This window comes from Belonocnema kinseyi, chromosome 7 (genome assembly GCF_010883055.1).
Source record: "Belonocnema kinseyi isolate 2016_QV_RU_SX_M_011 chromosome 7, B_treatae_v1, whole genome shotgun sequence".
Classification (NCBI taxonomy): domain Eukaryota; kingdom Metazoa; phylum Arthropoda; class Insecta; order Hymenoptera; family Cynipidae; genus Belonocnema; species Belonocnema kinseyi.
In genome coordinates this window covers 55,599,752-55,619,123 of record NC_046663.1, presented here as the reverse complement: position 1 = coordinate 55,619,123, position 19,372 = coordinate 55,599,752, and the positions used below count along the sequence as shown (strand labels likewise).

At 31.9% G+C, this 19,372-nt stretch overlaps 2 protein-coding genes across 10 annotated transcripts in view; one reads left to right on the top strand and one right to left on the bottom strand.

Moving 5' to 3' along the window:
* Positions 1-19,372, bottom strand: part of LOC117177495 (afadin- and alpha-actinin-binding protein-like) — a 166,176-nt gene that overhangs the window by 99,546 nt on the left and 47,258 nt on the right. Inside the window, exon 7 of one of the 7 annotated variants that reach the window (XM_033368238.1) lies at positions 2,224-2,242. The exons of the other annotated variants lie outside the window; for them this stretch is intronic. Within the exon in view, the coding sequence (XP_033224129.1) occupies position 2,242 (1 nt within the window). The 3' untranslated portion in view covers positions 2,224-2,241. Of the gene's footprint in view, positions 1-2,223; positions 2,243-19,372 lie in introns of those variants that run through there. 7 annotated transcript variants of the gene reach the window in all.
* Positions 1,491-15,699, top strand: LOC117177491 (serine-rich adhesin for platelets-like). 3 transcript variants are annotated; one of them, XM_033368227.1, is made up of 10 exons: positions 1,491-2,023; positions 7,149-7,233; positions 8,172-9,096; positions 9,244-9,384; positions 10,378-11,276; positions 11,347-11,517; positions 11,682-11,922; positions 12,508-12,634; positions 14,944-15,125; positions 15,398-15,699. In XM_033368227.1, exons 2-10 carry the CDS (start codon positions 7,157-7,159, stop codon positions 15,647-15,649), a joined length of 3,015 nt encoding a protein of 1,004 aa, XP_033224118.1. In that variant the 5' UTR covers positions 1,491-2,023; positions 7,149-7,156; the 3' UTR covers positions 15,650-15,699. The 3 variants fall into 3 exon arrangements, with proteins under 3 accessions (XP_033224118.1, XP_033224116.1, XP_033224117.1); XM_033368225.1 differs by having other exon boundaries at positions 1,492-2,023; positions 9,244-9,534; XM_033368226.1 differs by lacking the exon at positions 7,149-7,233 and having other exon boundaries at positions 1,493-2,023; positions 9,244-9,534.

Here is a 19,372-nt window from a genome sequence, read left to right as displayed (position 1 = left end):
TATGGTATAATATTGTTTCCAATGTTTTTAACAACATTAGACAAATATTAAAATGACTTTTTAAATCATTTTCTGCTAAATTATAACGAGAAAATTCCATTTCTTAGATTTTTTCAGTTATAGGAAACACAAAGGCTATTTACACAGTCCCTAACGCATAATATATTTCATAAGGGATAATAAATGATTAAGTAACTTCTTGCAGTAACGTAAATAATATATTGACCCAAAAAATGCAGGCACATAAACATCGGCATAAAAACAGCATACAAAAATACATCAAAACTTGAAAAAATACGTATCACATATTCCCAATTGCACAGTAAAAATTCACATTATCGATTCTGAAAACATCTGTAGGATGACTTAGTGACCCTCATTCATTCCCACGTGCAGAGGACAACTGAAGAGGAGGCTATTGAGATCCCTACCCCCCTGTGGTGTCTAAGCACCCCGCCTTGTGAAATGAGGGTTAACGGCATGTGATACTTAGAAAATTGTCGATTTTACCAGTTTTAGGTTCCCCCGGATTTTTTTCTAGATTAATAAATATTTTGTCTTAAAAATATGGCAAATGATAGCGAACATGCTAACAGACGTCCCCACACACTTTTTTTGTAGGTTAATTCAAAAAAGTTCTATTTTTTCAGTGTTAGATTCCCCGGCTTTTTTCCTAGGATAAGAAATATTTTGCCTTCAAAATCTGGGAAATGATAGCGAACATGCTAACAGACGTCCTTACACACTTTTTTTGTGTTTTTTCATCCAAAAATTTTTGATATTGCTAACAAAGTGCGTGTATATTTCGAGGTTATGTGTGTTACAATTCACCCGAGCGTTACTTCGAAACTACACAATATTTCTGGCCGAAAACTTTGGACTTACAAATAAACATAGTAACTAATCTCCCGGAACTAACCTTGTTTGCAGGTAATCAAAAAAGTTTATTTCATAAATAATTTCCAGATTATCGGAAAGGCAGAGATGAAAAACGACGTAACCTCAAAATAATGCATATGGATAAAATTTTTATTAAGCACAATAATTTTGTTGTTATTATCCCTCAAAAAAGAGTCCGGGAACGTCCGTTATAATATTTTATGGCATTTCCGATCTCAGTTTTTAAAAATTTTCATTTTGGGGGAAAAAAGCCGGGGAAACTGTAGGTATCACATGCCCTTAAGTATTATTTTTTACTGTGATGAAAAATTAAGGATACTCTTTTATTTTCTTAATGAACAGTCCCTTTAAAGAAAGGCCACTTATTATCAACATCATTTAGTGGCAATGAAACTTGTTTTTCCAGGTTGGATAAGAATTCATCGCTGTTGGACCGCGTGCTTCTCTCACATAACATTTTTAAACTTGCAAATGCAATTGCAAACGATGTATCGAAAAATTCTGTGAGTTTGTTGGAAATCACAGTGACGTCAAAGCGATCTATGACGCATGCGCATTAAACTCCGACGGGAAGGTGGCATATCGCATCAACTGCACGCCACTCGACTGCAGAGTTTATTCTTAAAAAGTTTTACAGTCGGTAAGCAGTTCAGTTCATCGGAGACCGCGACGCAACAAATTTATTTCGCTCTCATCTCAAAAAACTATCTACACAACACAAGTTTAACTATCGGGACATTTTTCAAACAGTGAACAATTTTTTTTCATCAGCAAATCATATAGTGTCGAAGTGTGCTTCAAATTCTCTAGAAATGAAATCAGCGCGTAATAATTCGGCGCAAATGGTTTTTGTTATAACGTAAAATAAGAAGATAACAACTTAACGGTTCAGTGCGAAGATTGAATGTCTTCCATTAAGTGCGCTGTAATTTGCGTGAACATCACGTGACTTATAAAAAAAAAGTGTTTGCATCAAAACTTGAAAGCGAAGACATTATCTTTATTCCACTATACCGAAAGAAGTGAACGCGGGAAGATTATACAAAACTATGTATAGTTTATGATGACCTTCTTATTGGAATACCATCGAACTGCGGACCGCCTTGGAGGAAGTTGTCTCAAGGTAATCTACCGAATTCAACTTTTTTAACTCAACAAACTGACATTGCTGAATTGCCAAATGTAAAGTTATGTGCATTTTTTCCTAAAATAATCTTGATTAATTTTGAAGTGCGAAACTTCTTACCATTTCTTATCTAATAATGATTTTAAAAAGAATTGAAATAGTATTCGATGAGGAATTTTGAGGCAATAATAAAATAATTCTTCAATCTTCACGTTTCTGTAACAGTTGCAAAAAAAAAGAAACCATGAAGCGCTTTTGGCTCGAGAGCGAAGTTCACATTACAGCAAATTGTTCAACTTGCAGATTTTATCGCATCCAACGGGTTAAATAATTCTTTAGGATGAACATTTTCAAAAACGTAACGGATTATGTAACTAAAGGTGAGAACTCACTTTGTACAAAATCCAGTTCTGTTAAAATACGAAAATAGTCGTGCAAGATTTATAAAAAATAATCAAATGGAGAGCACAAAAATAATCGCATATCTTGCAGATTTTTCATTTTAAACACACCCGTTGTATTTCCACGTGTACCGGCAGATATGCACGTGAATATACATATATTTGCAGTGCAAATAACTTCGGAGATATCAACACATTTGTCATTTGTGAGCCAAACTTTTCCGAAGTAACTACATTGATGCAAATTTCATGATCCGTGTTTTGTTGAAACAATGAGTGAACAAACTTGGCCATAAATAAAAATTACGCATAAAAAAAGGTTCCGAAAATTCAGACAATAAATGCGCAAGTTATGTAGAGATAAAGTCTTTTTTCTTTTATTAATTGGGAGGCCGGCCGTGAAACCCAATTCATCTTCTTCTTAACTTGCAAAACTAATTTAATACTAATATCCTTGAATTTCAATACTTCTTTAAGAGAAAATACTTTTGGTTATGAAACGTAATTTGTTTTAAGAATCCGATTAAAATGTGTTGATTTACAAACAAAACAATAATATTATTTTGTACGAATTTCTACAATGGTTCTTAATCAGTTTATCATAATTAATAAACCGACGTTCCGACACATCCTTTGGGCTTTTATCAAGATACACAAAAATCAAATTCTGAAAATCATAGTTATTAGATTTATGTATGTGTCGATCCTACTAAATGATTCTATAAAACGTTATGTAATCTCAGATTGAAAAAAAACCTCTCTTTAAATATAAGAGGGCGTGTTCCAAGGGGTAGTGTTAACCATAGGGACAGTATTAAATGAAAAACGGACAGTGTTAGCATTTTGTATTAAAATGGTAAATAATGAACAATAAACTATTAAATAAAGAAATATTTCTTTCATTGTTTTAGATACAATAAGAAAGATAATTGATTATTAATTCTCGTTGAATAAAACAGCTTATAAGGATCATGTCTTAATAGAATAGGATCCCTTTCCGTTGTTAAAGATTCCATTATTGCTTTTCCACCACTGCCATATTTCAAAATTCGAACTCTGATTACCTTTCTTTCAGTTATTATTATTTACGATTTGAATGAAGTAAGAAGTATGTTTAGGATTATAAGTACTTTTTAGTAATATCAAGTTGACATTCGCTCTGGTCTTTTATCAAAAGATTCTTTCGATGTGAACATTTGGTATAATTCAAACTATTTGCTTAGTTGTAATTATGTGAGAAGATCGGTTACTGAAATAATAAGTAGCTTAGTTTGTATATGGAAGACACATTTTAAGTCGCATATATACATAATTTAGTATTCCGAAAAATACAGGCCTGACAAAGTACCCGAGAAATTAAACTTAGATAAGATTAAAATATGTATATTTATTTCTATTGTCTACATGCTATTTGAATTACAAAATGAACTCACTAACAAGTGTATAGAATTATCTGGGTAATTTCTACAAATACTTCTCATTTTTAACAATGAATTGCCATGAAAATTCCAGGATTTCATACTAATATCTGTCCTCTACAAATATTGTGGAATATTCTGCAATATTCGAAAATGAATATGAAGTTAGACAAATCAAATGTGCTTTAGAATATTCTGGAATGTTTTGTAATTTAAAAAAATTATGAAACCTATAAGAAAATACATGTATCTTTTTTCACTTTTCGGAAAAAGAAATTTTGCTTTTTTCAAATTGGTCAACAATAACCCGCAAACAAAAAAATGAAAAAATAGCTGTCTACAAATTGCGAGGTTGATGAATGTCAAGAGTATTTCCTTTCTTTATTGTTTGTATTTGGCAATTAAGATATTAAAACAGTTATCATTTGTTTCGAAACAAAATTTTCTCTGTCAATCCTGTAAAATTATACTACCTTATGGAATCAATAACGCAGGTAATACATACGAAGAGAAGAACTTTTGGTGAAAGAGAGTTTGCAACTATATAAACAAGCTTCTTTAGTTAAAAATTCTTTTACGCTTAATACGTTTTAGACTTTTTTTAATTTTCGATAAATTAAATTCTGAGGTTCTATTGGGACCTAGATGTTAAAAAATACTTCAGTTTTTGTAGTAAAGCCCCTATAATTATTTGTTTTATGTCAAAATGACCCCTAATTTTTACCAAACTTAATTAAAACTTTAAACATAATACATTGGGATTGTCCAAAAATGAATTACAACATTTTAAAAATCATTATTATATTATATTATTGTTATATTTTAAACGTGTTACCAAATGTTTAAACAGTTTATATTTTCATTTTTCTCACTAACTCATGAAAAGATAGTATTTTCTGCAAGTAATAAAAAAACTAGAAAATGTTGATAAAATTTTGTTGGTTACAACGTTTTGTTGGTTTTTGAATAATTTCATCCGTTAAAACCATTTTTTCTCTCTGCAAATCGTGATAAGCTAGTCCTTTTGGAATAAATGATAAATTCCATGAATTAATACCATATTAATATAATAATAATAGAAATGTAACACGACTCATATTTTTTGTGAAAGAGAGTGCAATTATTTAAACAATTAAAAGTCATTTAATTACTCCTTTGAATACAAAAAATATAACGATTAATTTACAGGGGAAAGACAGAGTAAAAAAATGATAATGGTTTACATAATTCCCAAATATTCGAAACAAATACATTACTCTTATTTTGTCAAAAACAAATTTATATACACAAACAGAAGTTATTGTAACAATTGCAAAATATATTCAACATAAAATATTTCATATTCATCAGCTGTATCATTTTTCCCGAAAAATAGTTACTTTTCACGATTTCCTGAAAAAAAATATTGTTGAAACAATTAAAAATTAGTTAAAAGATACCTGGAAAGTTATCACTAATCAAATAAAAATAATTATTGTTGAAAAATAAAAAATAAAATGCCATCGCTAGCATGAATTTGACATAAAACTGCCATTTCGAGTTTTTGCAGCATTTTCCGGGAAAATGGGAGTCAACGTTGAAAATTATTCGGTGGAAATTATTTTAAAATCAATGTTAATTTCAAAAGCTCACGACTGGTACTGAAAAAGAAAAAAAAAGAAAAAAATATAAAGTCAAATTTTTGTACCACTCTACTATCTGTCCAAAAAATACACATACGAATATAATATAATTGTAGCAGAAAAGAATTTTTTAAATATGGGACAAAGTACATATTGCAGATAAAAGTTTTGCTTAGACTGATACAAACCTTTAAATATTTCACAGTCGATTAGCAATTATTTTTTGATGAGTGAAAGGTTAGAAAGTACCACTATCTTGCATTCTTTGATCCTTTCTGTGTACAATGATAAATTTGAAAGTGAAAAAGAATAGTTTTGTGTGACAGGTGTTGATATTTTAATTTCGAAAAAATTAAAGTAATATAATAATAATGATAATAATAACAATAATTATAATAATGTGACTACAAATAAAAGTAGGTGAAGCAAATATCGAAATTTCTTTCTCATAAATATGTTCAATATTTACGCCCACGCTTTTGTTTCTACTCACCTTATGATTCATGTATCATTATTGCAACTCCTATCTTCAGAGTGAATTATTTTGTTTCTTTTGAGTATATTTTAATAAAAGCTTATTTTTTTCTTAACAACGCCCTCTTGCCCATGCTCGCTCTTGCTTTTTATTTATTAATCTGTTGCTTGAAGGAAGCATATAATACTTTCTGAATTCAGATGTGAATGCTTAATGAAAGATTCAAAAATTAATTTTTAGCGTCCAAATCGTATAATTAGCACAATCAACACAAGTGTACACACATGTTAGTGGATATTGGAGTGAAAACGATGAGAGAGAAAGCAAGTTTGACCGGTTTTGAAATAATCACCAACCAAAAAAAAGTCGAAATCTACTAGTTTTCGCTGCTATAACAAGGAACTGTTCTTAATAAAAGTTTTATAATCTTTTTTTTCGTTTTATGGCAACTTCTTTTCAGAGAGAATTTTTAATTGCAAACGGTATTGCAATTAAAAATTCTCTCTGAAAAGAAACAAGTCATTGAATTTTTATTATGATTAATAAAAATAAGTAGATTGTGACATTCTCCTTTTTTATGGCTCATGAGAGACAAACATCATGAAGTGATTCGCTAGCTTTTACGAAAAATTGGTTTCTTATTTTCATTCGAAAAAGAAGCAAGAACGAAATATGAAAACACGCCTCTCATCCACTTGAAAGTTATCGATGAAGGGTAATTCAGAAACAAATTTTGACTTTCATTTGGTTAATGACTCTAATTCTAATATAATTATGTTTTCTTAAATTTTCAAACAGAAACTTATCAATGTTTAAACATTTTTTTGTATAAAAATATTATGATCAAAGCTTGCCTCAAGTTATGAATTGATGATTTAAACATTTACAACTCCGTAGAATTTAAGTTATCCTTGAAAACTTTTTTAATTTACTTTTTGTATCTTAATTATAATTGCCAAGAAATAGATGAATAAAGAAATGCGGATCTTTTTATTTGAAGTCATTACATCACATTACATTAATCTTCATTAGACATTTTGAATGTGTCTCTGATGTTTAATTTAATTAAAAATAACTCGAAAGAAAATATCGGCAATTTGAAAGGATGTTGTGCATCGTTAATATATAAAAAGAGTACATATATTTCTCTCTTGTTCATTGAGTGAAAGGAGAACGCAGTTTATAAGACCAAAGTTTTTTTTGAAGATTTCAGAATGCGCCCATCTACAACGGAGCAGCTTTGGAATTTGAACAATGCTTCATTGAAAGGCATCGAGTACTCACTGAATAGGTAATTTTGCGACTAAAAACATGAGAAACACGACTAAAGCCAGTGATTTGAAATAAATATGTTGCAAGCATATCCTTTTTCCGGATACAAAGTTCACCGAATTTGTCAAATCTTTCTTTGAAAACAAACATTTACCATAATTCAATTTTTCACAGTAACTATCAGACAAAAACATATGGTATGGAGTCTATTTATATTTAAAAACAAAACAGAAAGTTCGAAGCAAAATATATAAGAATCAATATTTTATTGATAAGAATAAGAAGCGATGCCCTCCTGAAGATGGAAATTAAAAAGGAAAACGTTTTAAAAAATGAACAAGATATATTACAAAAGTGATTCAATTATAATAATAAACGCAACTGATAAAACTTTCTTATCATTTTGCACATCCGCTTATACCTAATTTCAATTCACGACCTTGCTGACAAAAGCATCCATTTTAAAAACAACACTTTTCTTGGCATATCTCCAAGCATGTATTAAGCTTTTCTTAATATTAGTTGTGAATCGGAGTTGTTTCTAAATGTTTGAATACTCAAATTATATATGTAACTAAAAAATATAGTTCCGTTATTGCATGATTCAAATAATATTTAATTTAAGTAAAAGTAACAATTAAATTTCAGACATTGTCGTTCTTATCATAATCATTGGCTCTTATCATTTTATGGCACATAGCACAATTTCATGCGATTTTTTCCAGAGTGGGTCTTTATTTAAATTATTGAACACTTTGAAATAGATTTTATTAAAACTATGACTCTAGATCAGACTTTAATTATAGATATGTTCCAAAAATACGGAAACATTTTCAATAATAATATATATTATAAATATTATAACCAATTATTTTTACATTACAAGTCATAGTAGTAAAATCATATTCATTTTTCTCATTTGTCTTGTAGTTTAAGCCTATCTTGCTACTTTTCCAGTGCATCCAACGTGGCGCAATTAGATTTTATCATGATGAAAATTAAACTTGCAAAAGATGAACACTGCGATTCCTATTCAGAAGCTGATAATAGTAAATCGAAGAGCTGCTCAATAAAATCAGGACTTTCTTCCCCCACAAACACGAGAGCCATTCTTTGTGAACATAATTCTGTCTACTTAAATACTTTGGCTAATGATAATACCGGTGAGGAATCCTCAGAATCCGGTTGTATTTCAAAAAGTTTGGACAGTTCTCATCCAATAACCGATACAAAGAAAGGCGTCAAATTGAAAGATGATTTTCATCAAGCCCCAGAAAACTTGAATACATTGGACGGCATAATCAAAGAGATTGATAAGCTTAGATTTGGTAAAGATTCTCCAAAAATTCAGATGATGATCTTAAAATCAGAGAAGACTACAAACTCGTCAGGATGTATCGATAATCAGAAAAATGGCACCTCCCTTACAAAAGATAATGCCATGAAATCAAACGACTCTAAGAAGGATTATCAAATGAATATATACATTGAGAGACAGATAGACGAGGTAGAAGAAAGGCCAAATAATTTTGATTTAGATAACAGATTGGAAAATCAGGATGACGATGATGAAAATCTTATTGCTCGTGGGCCAGTCAGACCTCACCTATGCCGAATTCGGAACAAATCTTATGATACATTAGATTGGCTGTTTCAATCTGATGGATATTCATCTCGTGAATATTATGATGGGCAGCAAAGTGAAACCTCTGATTATGAGACCAGCATCCAACAATTAATGACCGACAATGATTACAGAGAAACGATCGATTCTTGTTTGGAACAGCTATCAGATTCGAGTAAAAAAACTGAAAATTATTATGCAAAAGCCAACTTGGAGACAATTCAGTATGAAAAGAACTGCAGCAACCAAGATTTGATGGTAAGTATGGGAAGAGCAAAATATTTAGGAAATTCAATGTTTTAAACATTGGAAGGTTATTTGGCTATCTTGAGCAATGTTTTTTCATATTTGGCTCTATACATTTAAGGTTTTTAACTTTACTGACTAAATCTTTTGCTGCCCTAGAGCGTTTCATCGTCAAAGACACCTCCTGCGATTGTCGTGAACAATCCAGAGGGCGCTTCTCTTCTGGAAATTCTGGCTCGAGGAGGTTTTCAAGCAGCCCATATTTTTTCGGATACTGAAACAAACGGCTCATCTCCACGGGTGAGTTCAGAAGTCTGGCCTGATTCACCTGCAAGCAGCTGTAACATAGTTACCTCAAGACCAAATAGTCGATCATCTAGCAGAGGACAATCGCCAGGTCCTACTATAATGCCTATCAATATCGCTGGCAGTCCTCCGGGTTCATCTCAGGTATCAGTCACATTCATGGAACCATTATACGGAAATCAATCACAGTTTAGATTCGAGTTATGAGTCAATAATTTGCGAAACTAAATTCCGAAATAATTTTTCAACAATTAACAATTTAAGTAAAGTGTTACATTTTTCTTTCAAAAAATTAACTATTCAAATAAGAAAAAAGTATTATTTACATTTATAAATTGCCTCGAGGTAAAAGCGCAGAAGTACGTGATAGTTGGGAACGATATGAAGATTGCGATAAATAACAAGTTAACCGACGAGGGGAATTACATGTTAAAACGCTTTAAAAAATTGTATCTAACAGGAATCTCAGTATATGTAAGAAAAGTTATGAAAAAACACGCAGCTCGTATTTTCTAAATCTGAATGCAGAATTTACACTCGGTCGAATTAAAAATGCATTCGTTAATCTAAAACTATATATTTAATCTGACTCTGAAATAAATTTTCCAATTACATTTACATTTGGTACTTGTCAAATGATTGCACGTGCTGAAAGGAAAGTCTAAATTATTGAAACGTATTATTATAGCTGAAAAAATAACGGCTTCAAAGCTTGTGTTTGTTTTTAAAGTAGTTTGTGGACTTTTTCACGTTTTCCTTATTCATATTTATTTTTGCGCTTGACATAGTTGAGCTTCCCGATGCAAGAAGAGTACAGACAAGCATTAGTGCGGTAAAGTTTTTATGTGCTGTTCTTACATCGGCACACTCAATTATTCTATACTTGAGTGTTAGTTTTAAAGACAAAGGTACTAATTTCATCCCTTGTAAAATCTTACCATATTTTTTTCTAGTCCAAAAAATAAGAACTGTTTACTCTGATTTAAGGTGCCATTAAATTTCCGATCTTGTCAGGGTTTCTCTTCCTCGTCTTCATCAAACCAATCTTACTGCGAGACACCGAGTCCATCCAATTATCAATCTCCTTTGGATCAAAGATCGGAAGATCAACTGTACGATGGATTCAACAGTTTTGCATACTGGCAAAAAAATGACGAGTCTTCAAGCACTATCGTCGGGAACAATACTGCCGAACTCATTGACGCGATAGACAGCAATGAACTCCGACTAGTGGAGGAAGTGGTCTTAAAAGAGATGAGCAAAAAAGGCTCTGCGTCAGAGGAAATGCAAGTTGTTCCAAATTCTCAGCTAGATTACAGAGGATTTGAGTCCCTTGAATCTGTACAAAGTCTACTATGTCCTACAGACAAACACTCTAGGTGTTCTTTAGACACTAATCAGATAACCAGAAGTGAAAGGACAAATGTCCGCGCCCGGACTGACATGAATTTCTTCACAGAGTCTTTGAACTTTGCAAATACAGGCAGCATCATCAACGAAGCTCAACAAAGTTTGGTCTATCCTAAAACTAGTGATGGGTTTGATCTAGTCTATTCCGAAAATGTATCGCCTGGTAGTTGTTGCAGGGGAAAGGTTTCGACCACCAGAAGTTACATAGAAAACACTTCACCTCCTAATAATGATATTGGGAAGTCTTCATCAGCCAGTTTGGAAATTGACGCAACAATAGAGACTATACTTGCCAACAAGCAGGCAACAAATAATTCCATAAATGATGCCAGCTTTGACATGGATTTGTTTGACTGTGCAAAAAGCACTTGCACCACTTACAGTGGTTCATCAAACGTCCACAGTGGAAGAACTTCTGTTTCCGAACAACCTACGACATCTACATTCAACGACTTCCAGATTCCAGAAATTTTAAGGTGGGATATTTAAAAAAGCAGATACAAAACATCCAATTCAAATTATTAACTTTTTCTTGGTTAATTATAGCAAACACTCAAGACATCATATACCACTATGGTCTTCATTAAATCTTCCTTCAACGAAGGCGTGTGATAAACTTATCAAAGAACTCAATCCCAAAGAAGTCGAGAAAGCCATGAAGAGTCTCTTGAAAAAATCCAAGGAGGAACTTGCGAAAGCTGACGAGGATGGCGATACGTGAGTATAATTTTATTAAATATTGTTTCAAACAGAAATTGGAAATCTTAAACTTGAAGACTATAAATTATCTTTTTGTTTAGTCTCTTTCTTTGCAACATCCCATTGCAAAACTTAAAAAATTGGTAGAAACCTTAAAGTAATTAATTAAAATTTTATTGTAGGATGTTGATGTGTTTGGTTGGTAATCCAGACGAGTTAAGGAAGAAAAAGGCTTATTTGCCACCATTAGTTGAGAGGCTTAGCACAGTGGAAGGTGCTTTGTCTGCTATCAATAACCGTGGAGAGGATGCTTTGTATTTAATGGCAATGAACTGTCCACAAATGGCATACATAACGGGTTATTTAGCAGCCACCATGCTTCAAAAAGGGATTCACGTCGGACAGAAATTGTATCAACCTCGAGTAAGCTTCTAATAATATTCCTCGAATATTCTACCACCTCATAAAACTTCAATTCCCCACTCACAAGAATTATAGCCGAGAAAACGCGACTCAGGATGAAATAACCTGGTTTTGATACTTATCCTCCGCAATAGTCGACCATTTGTCTGGCTTAGATCCAAAAAATTGATTCCATGAATAAGATACTAGTCTAGAAAGTCGTATAAAAATAAGAAAGAGAAGGTCATATCATAATAGAGTACAGAAAAATTATACGAATCTCGTATTTGAGTAGTCCATTTTGAATCACATAGTCTTCCAATGTTTCGAAAATAATCTTATTGTTAGTTTATGATACCAAGCTAGACAGTAATGTTTCTTCTTGCTGGAATTGGTTACATGAAACATTGGATTTCTTTCTCGTAATCTGAAGCTTCCAAGAATTTAGAAGCTACTTATCTCTGAAAGGAGTGGTGTCTCTTGCATTATAATTCTGTGGCAAGGGAAAACAAACAACAACAATTCGATTTCTCAATATTAACTACCGATGAGTAAACCTTTCCGGTAAACATTTTTAAACATGAAGTCTTTTATCGGATTGTTCAGGGTGATACGTTAATTCATGCAGTAGCAGCGAAAGGTGATTCCCACAAAGCTGTGCTTGCAGAACTATTGGCCCTAAAAACTGTTCAAGGAAATCCGGGTTTCAACGTTTCTACTCGAAACTACGAAGGTAAGAATATCTGGAAATTTGGGAAACAAATTGGAATTAATTACTGCTAAGAATCTGCTGTGTTTTAAGATTTCTCAAAAATTAACCATTATTCATTTTCTTTTTAAAGTATTTTTTCCCTTCTTATTGAGAGCGTCTGCCGAAATGTGACATGATCAATAAGATGCCTTAACTAATTTAAGAAATTTAAATATTTTGCTGAAATTTTCGAAATATTTCAAAATATAAATGGAAAGTCTTTCTGGCCCATTTTAATTTTTACTATCTTTCAATAGTGAAATTTTGTTCATTTTTACCATTGAATGTAACAGAGAACAGGGCTTTAGTGTCTTCGTTAAAATTTAATGATTAATATTTAATTATTTGAACGATAAATCCATTTTTTTAATTATAAAGCCGCTAAATATAATAACATGTAGTAATGGGTTATGTGACAGTCTGTCACATATTCTTTAATGTGCAAAATTTATGTTTTTATTTCAGACTTTAAACTCTTTCTCCAAATTCTCTCTTCTTCCATTTTTTAAAGAATTCCTAATAAAAATTTCCAATAAGATAATCCAACTTTTTGTACCTGAAAGTTCATTATTTGTGGTGGACAAGTCCACTGTTATATTTTTAGTCGAGAATTTATCTTTCTTGGTTTCAAAATTTTTTACTCTTTGCATGCAAATTTAATTGTTTGCTGAAAATTCAACAATTTTGTTGAACAGTACTTCTTTTTGGTAGAAAAGTCAACTTGTTTGTTAAACAATCGTATTTTTGTGTTAAAAATTCAACTACTTGTTTAAAAATTAATCAATTTGTTAAAAATTCGTATCTCGGGTTGAAAATTTAATTTTCCGTAGAAAATTAGTCTTTTTCGCTCAATAATTCAACAATGTGAATGAACAATGTGATTAAAAATTCATTATTTTTAAATTAAAAGTTTAATATTATATTTTTCTTAGAATTCATCTCTTTAGGTCGAAAATTTAAATACATTGTTGAAAATTCAACAACTTGGTTGAAAGTTAAACTACTTTTTAAAGATGCGTTTTTGTTGTTGAAGATTATCTGTTTGGTTGAGAATTTAACTATTTCATTTAAAATTAACTATTCTGTTAAAAATTCAAATGGTTTGTTAAAAAATCGTCTCTTGTACTTGAAAATTCATCTTTTTTTTTATAGATGCATCTGTCTAATGAAACATGAATTTTTTCGTCTGTTGAGTCATCAACTAAATGAAATTCATTTTTTCGTGTTTAAGCATACATTTTTTCTAACAAATTTGACTTTTAAACTATAAAACTTAACTCTTTTGTTGAAAATTCCTCTGTTTGGGTCGAAAATTAATTTCTTTTGGTAGAAACTTTTTTTTATGTTGAAAATTAAAAATATTTCCTCTTGAAATATTGAGAATATGGTGCTGTGAAGTTAGCTAACTTGTTTCGTACGAAAAAGATCAGTGACACTTTTTTGTATTAGTTTTGTTATGTATGCATTCCTGAGTAGAACCAAAGATATATAAGGAACATTAATATTTTTTTCTTATTATATTACAATACATTATGTAAATTTTTATTTGTTTTGCACAGGAATACATACATTATGAAAACTGTACAAAAGATGGAAATTAAACGCCATAGTCATACTGAGCAGAGAGTATTGTTAAGGTGCCATGTATTTCTCCGCGCGGAGAAAAAACGAAACTTCAGCCTGAACATCCAACAGATGTTCAGACTCACTATATTTTATAGACTCAACTATAGAACATCCTTGTAGATGGTCAAAGCGACAATCTCAAGCAGACTAAAACAAGTAGTGCAAATGTCATCTCAGAGAGTCATGCTGATCACCTCGAATGGTCGATTTGATCATCTCAGAGGGACTGCTGCCTACTCAGTTGACTGACAAAAATTTTTACTACCCGATAGACTACCCGATTTATTATTATTTATTATTTTACTACCCGATATTCGCGTGAATCTGCATTCCTAAATGTTCCGATTAAAAAAATTTTACTACATCGAGTCTGAACTTTTTCTAACTGATCTGACGTGTGTATAAGGTGTTCAGCGCTCCATATAATTTTGCTTTATATAAATATTTCCCGAGATTCTCTGAGAAATACGGAAAAATACAGATCGCCTTCAACCCTTTAATACTCTCTGATACTAAATTGTGCAATAAAATTTAAAAAATAAAGGTAAGGAGGACTACAGTGAAACCTGCTATATTAATTTAAACATCTTTAATCTATCCTTGATTCTTTCTAAAATATTGCGTTCGAAATAAATTCTTCTAATAACTTGGTATATCTTTAAAAGGGAAAACAGCTCTTCACGTAGCAGTAGAGTCGCACGACCCTATAAATAGGGGTCGAAAGTCAATTGCAACGGTGCAACTACTTTTGGAACATGGTGCAGATCTCACGATTAAGGAAACTATCCGAGGAAACACGGCCCTGCATGCTGCAGTATTCATAAGCTGTGATCCTGTTCTTGTTAAGGTATGATGGAAGATCTGGATATTTTAAATTAAAAGCGAAGTGCTTAATTCTTATTAACTTCATTTCAGTTTTAAATTAAGGAAGATTGTCTTTAGGATCAAGAATGCGGTTACCGATAATTGATTTCTATAAAAGAATGTTTAAACATATCTAAAATTCAGCGATCGGTAAATTAATCGCTGATTCAAAAGGCACAGCAATCTTCCTGCCTAATACTATTATGTGGAAATAATAAGTAGAATAACAATAAAATGTTTCTTTATATTGACTAGGTTTTGTTGGCTAGAAACAGTCAAGATATTATCAATATCGGAAATTATCATGGCAATACATCTTTGCACATGGCGATGATGTGTAACGGTGTTAATTTGGAAAGGCAAATGGAAGTTTGTAAAATCTTAGTGGAAAATGGTGCAAAGATAAGTATTGCTAATGGGAGCAGCAGAACTCCATTGGAGTTTGTGCATCCAGACAGAAAAGACACATTAAGGACGATCTTCCACAGAAGAAGTAAAATTCACTAAAATAGCAAAGATCTCAATGGACAAAATTATATAATAAAGATGTGATGGCATATTTTTTTGCTTTATTTTAAGACTAATTTTATCATTTAAACTATTGATATGATCAAAGACCGACCGCTAGTATTTTTGTACATTTTTCAATAGCTCTTAAGAAGCAAGGTTTTTTGTATCCAAATAATTTGAACGCAGTTTATTTCATATCAGTTATGTACAATAATTTATAGTTAAGTATATTTAGGACCATGATTGCACAAATGTACCAATCGTTATTAGAAAGATCTAACGTTAAATTTCCTCTGTGGAAATGTTGGAATCGTAGATTTTAACAATAGGTACAATAACAAAATGTACAAATTCAGCATTTTAAAATCGAAAGGACATATTAATTGTCCAATATCTCGCATAAGACTTGACGAAATAAATACGAATAGTGTTAGGAGTTTTTCAACGTGTGGTACGTAATTTGCAGTTTTGCAGCAAAAAAGGATTATTTATGATGTATGAAAGCTTGAAAAATTGCGATAGCAAATAATTGATAAAGCGATCGTTCATTATTATTTGATATTTTGTATATTTTGTTACTGCATTCAAAATATTTTACTATGATTTTAAACGTACATTTTCATTAAAATATAATCGTAGTGATACTTACGTGATATATATAGAATAACATTCATCAATATCGTTTCATTTCAAAATACCAAATTGTAATCGTCAGGATAATCAGTCCTCGATTTTCATCACTGACTAACATTACTGTGCTGTACAATATAAAATAATATAAACACATCACAGAGAAGATTTGTAATAAAAAATATTTTTAGTATTACTTTTAATTATTTTCCTATACCTTATTCAGAACTCGAAGCGAATACGCATATACGGTACCTCTTGGACCTTGATAACATCCCCACCTGACAAGCGAACTATTGGGAATCTCAAATTTATTAGAGCAATTTAAATGAAAAAGAGCATAAATTATTAAATCTTTACTATAATATTTATTGAAAACATTTAATTCAACTTTCTTCGCAATAGTTTCAAATTCTTTTCGCGGTCTGCCTCTGGACACACTGCCATTTACTTTACCTTGATAACCTTGTTTTGGTAGTCGTTCATCTTTCATTTTAGCGACATGCCCAAACCATCTTAGCAAAATTCTTTCACATCTGTGAACTAGTGTCTTCTCCACATTACATTCTTTGACGATTGTCTTATTATTCACTTTGTCCATCAGTAATTTACCACATACCATGCGCAGGAATTTCATGTTAATCGCGTTAATTTTACTCTTATCCTTTACTTGATAGATCTTACCTCGCTACCGTACAGTACAGTCGGTATGAATATAAAATATTCTATTGTCCTTTTAGCTTTATTTGATATATTTTTACTTTTTATAATGAGCCCTGTTTTACCGATAACCTTCTTACCCTCGTTTATGTGCCTATCTAACTCCCCATCCATCTTTTCGTCACCAGTGAATAGGCTTCCAAGATATATGTACTTATTAACTTATTTTATTCTCTCTTTATTTATGATAATGTTGTACATTGTTTTCTCACATTTTCCGTGAAACAGCATGCTTTTCGTTTTATTTACGTTAATTTTGAGACCCATATTTTTCATGCTTGTATTCAGTTTGTTCAACATTCTTTGCAAGTCTTAGATTATCTCTGCCATAAAAAGTCTATCAACTGCGAAAGCTGACCCACGTACCCTTAATGTCTCTGGATTCACACCTTCTGCATTGAAGAGGGCCATTCTTAGACACATATTTATGGATATATTAAATAGCTATGATGACATATCGCATCCTTGTCCGACACCTTGCATAATATAGGACCAGTAACTCAGTTTCACAATAATTCATAAACTCGCTTTGCTGCTTGCAGATTTAGTTTTTATTGCTTGTAGAAGCCATGGATTGACCCCGTACTCCTTTAGGACTCCCCAAAGTTTACTTCTATCTACCATGTTAAACAGTATTTCTAGGTTAACTTAATTATGTCCCTAAGCTTAGTAACATAGATTATCTCAATTCAAATTTCTAACGCATCATGTTCTACATTGCAGTGTGGTACCCTATAGCTTCATCTCCCAGTAATACCCTAAAAGATTCTCTCGAAGTGTCTAGTATTTCGTCTGTAATATAAAGAATTCCACCTTTGCTATCTCCCATTTTGCTAAACTCTGTACTTTTATATGTTTATAAAGCAGTTTCTTGCTTCCTTCAAAGTCGTTTTGTATTTTCTTCTCTTCTTGTGTTCTGATTTTATTTTTACTTTTCTTGATTAGTAGTTTAAATTAGATCCCGGAAGCTGGAATTACAACATTGGCATATCAATGTGGGCACTATGCCATAATTTAGTGCTCATATAGTGCTAATTTATGCTGCAGAACAAAAATGTTGTGCCCGGTAATTTTGGTCAAAAATATGTAGCAATGCTAGCTTCAGCTGACGCCACAACAACGGTATGCGAAACTCGGAAACTATTGGTCGTATCAAATTCTCCTTTGCACAGAAATTTAGTCCTAATTAAGTGCTCTGGATTTGTATTATGAAAAAAATCCGAACACTTTTTTTTAACCAAAACCGTGTGGTAATGCTGACTTCAGGTGACTCTGGTATGCGAAAATCGGGAACCATTAGTGGTATCAAATTATCCTTTCACAGGAATTTAGTGCTAATTAAGTGCTTTGGATTTGTGCTACGCAAAAATCGGGGCGCTTTTTTTAAACCAAAAACGTTTAGTAATGCTGGTTTCAGGTGATTATGGTATGTGATCCTTGGAAACTATTAGCGATACTAAGATCTTCTTTGCGCAGGAATTTAGTGCTAATTAAGTGATCTGGATTTGTGCTATGCAAAAAATGCGGGCACTTTTTTTACCAAAAAGTTGTAGTAATGCTGGCTTCAGGTGACTCTGGCATATGAAACGCGGAAACTATTGTTGGCTTCCAATTCTCCTTTGCTCAGGAAGTTAATAATATTAACTATATATTAATATTATTATACACTGCTAAAACTAAATTTTGCCCTCGGGAATTTTGGACCAAAATATGTAGTAATCGTGGCTTTATATGACTGGTATATGAAACTCGAAAACTATTTATGATATCACGTTATTCTTGGGCAAGGAATTTAGTGCTAATTAAGTGCTCGGGATTTATGCTATGCACAAAGTCCGGCCACTTTTTTTAAGCAAAATCATGTAGTAACGCTGGCTGCAGGTGACTGGCATTATAAAATTTGGTAACTATTAGTAGTATCAAATTCTCTTTTAAACAGGAATTTATAAGTAATTAAATGATGCAAAGATTAAATTTTGTGCCAGGTAATTTTTGTTAAAACATGTAGTAAGGCTGGCTTCGGATTCACCTGAAGCCAGCATTACTACACGTTTTTAGTAAAAAAAAGTGCCTAGATTTTTTGCATTTCACAAACAATAAGCACTCAATTAGCACGAAATTCCTGCGCAAAGGACAATTTTATACCACTAATAATTTCCGAGGTTTATATGTCCGGAAGCCAGCATTACTAGACGTTTTTGGTAAAAGAAAAAGTGCCCGGATTTTTTGCATAGCACAAATCCATAGCACTTTTTTTTTTATTATTATACCATTAAGCCATTTCCCTTTCGGTGTAGGCGTGACTCACTCGGCAGGGGAAAGGAGTAGTGTGTGGATGGGATAGAGATTTTTCAGATTGATCCAGAATTC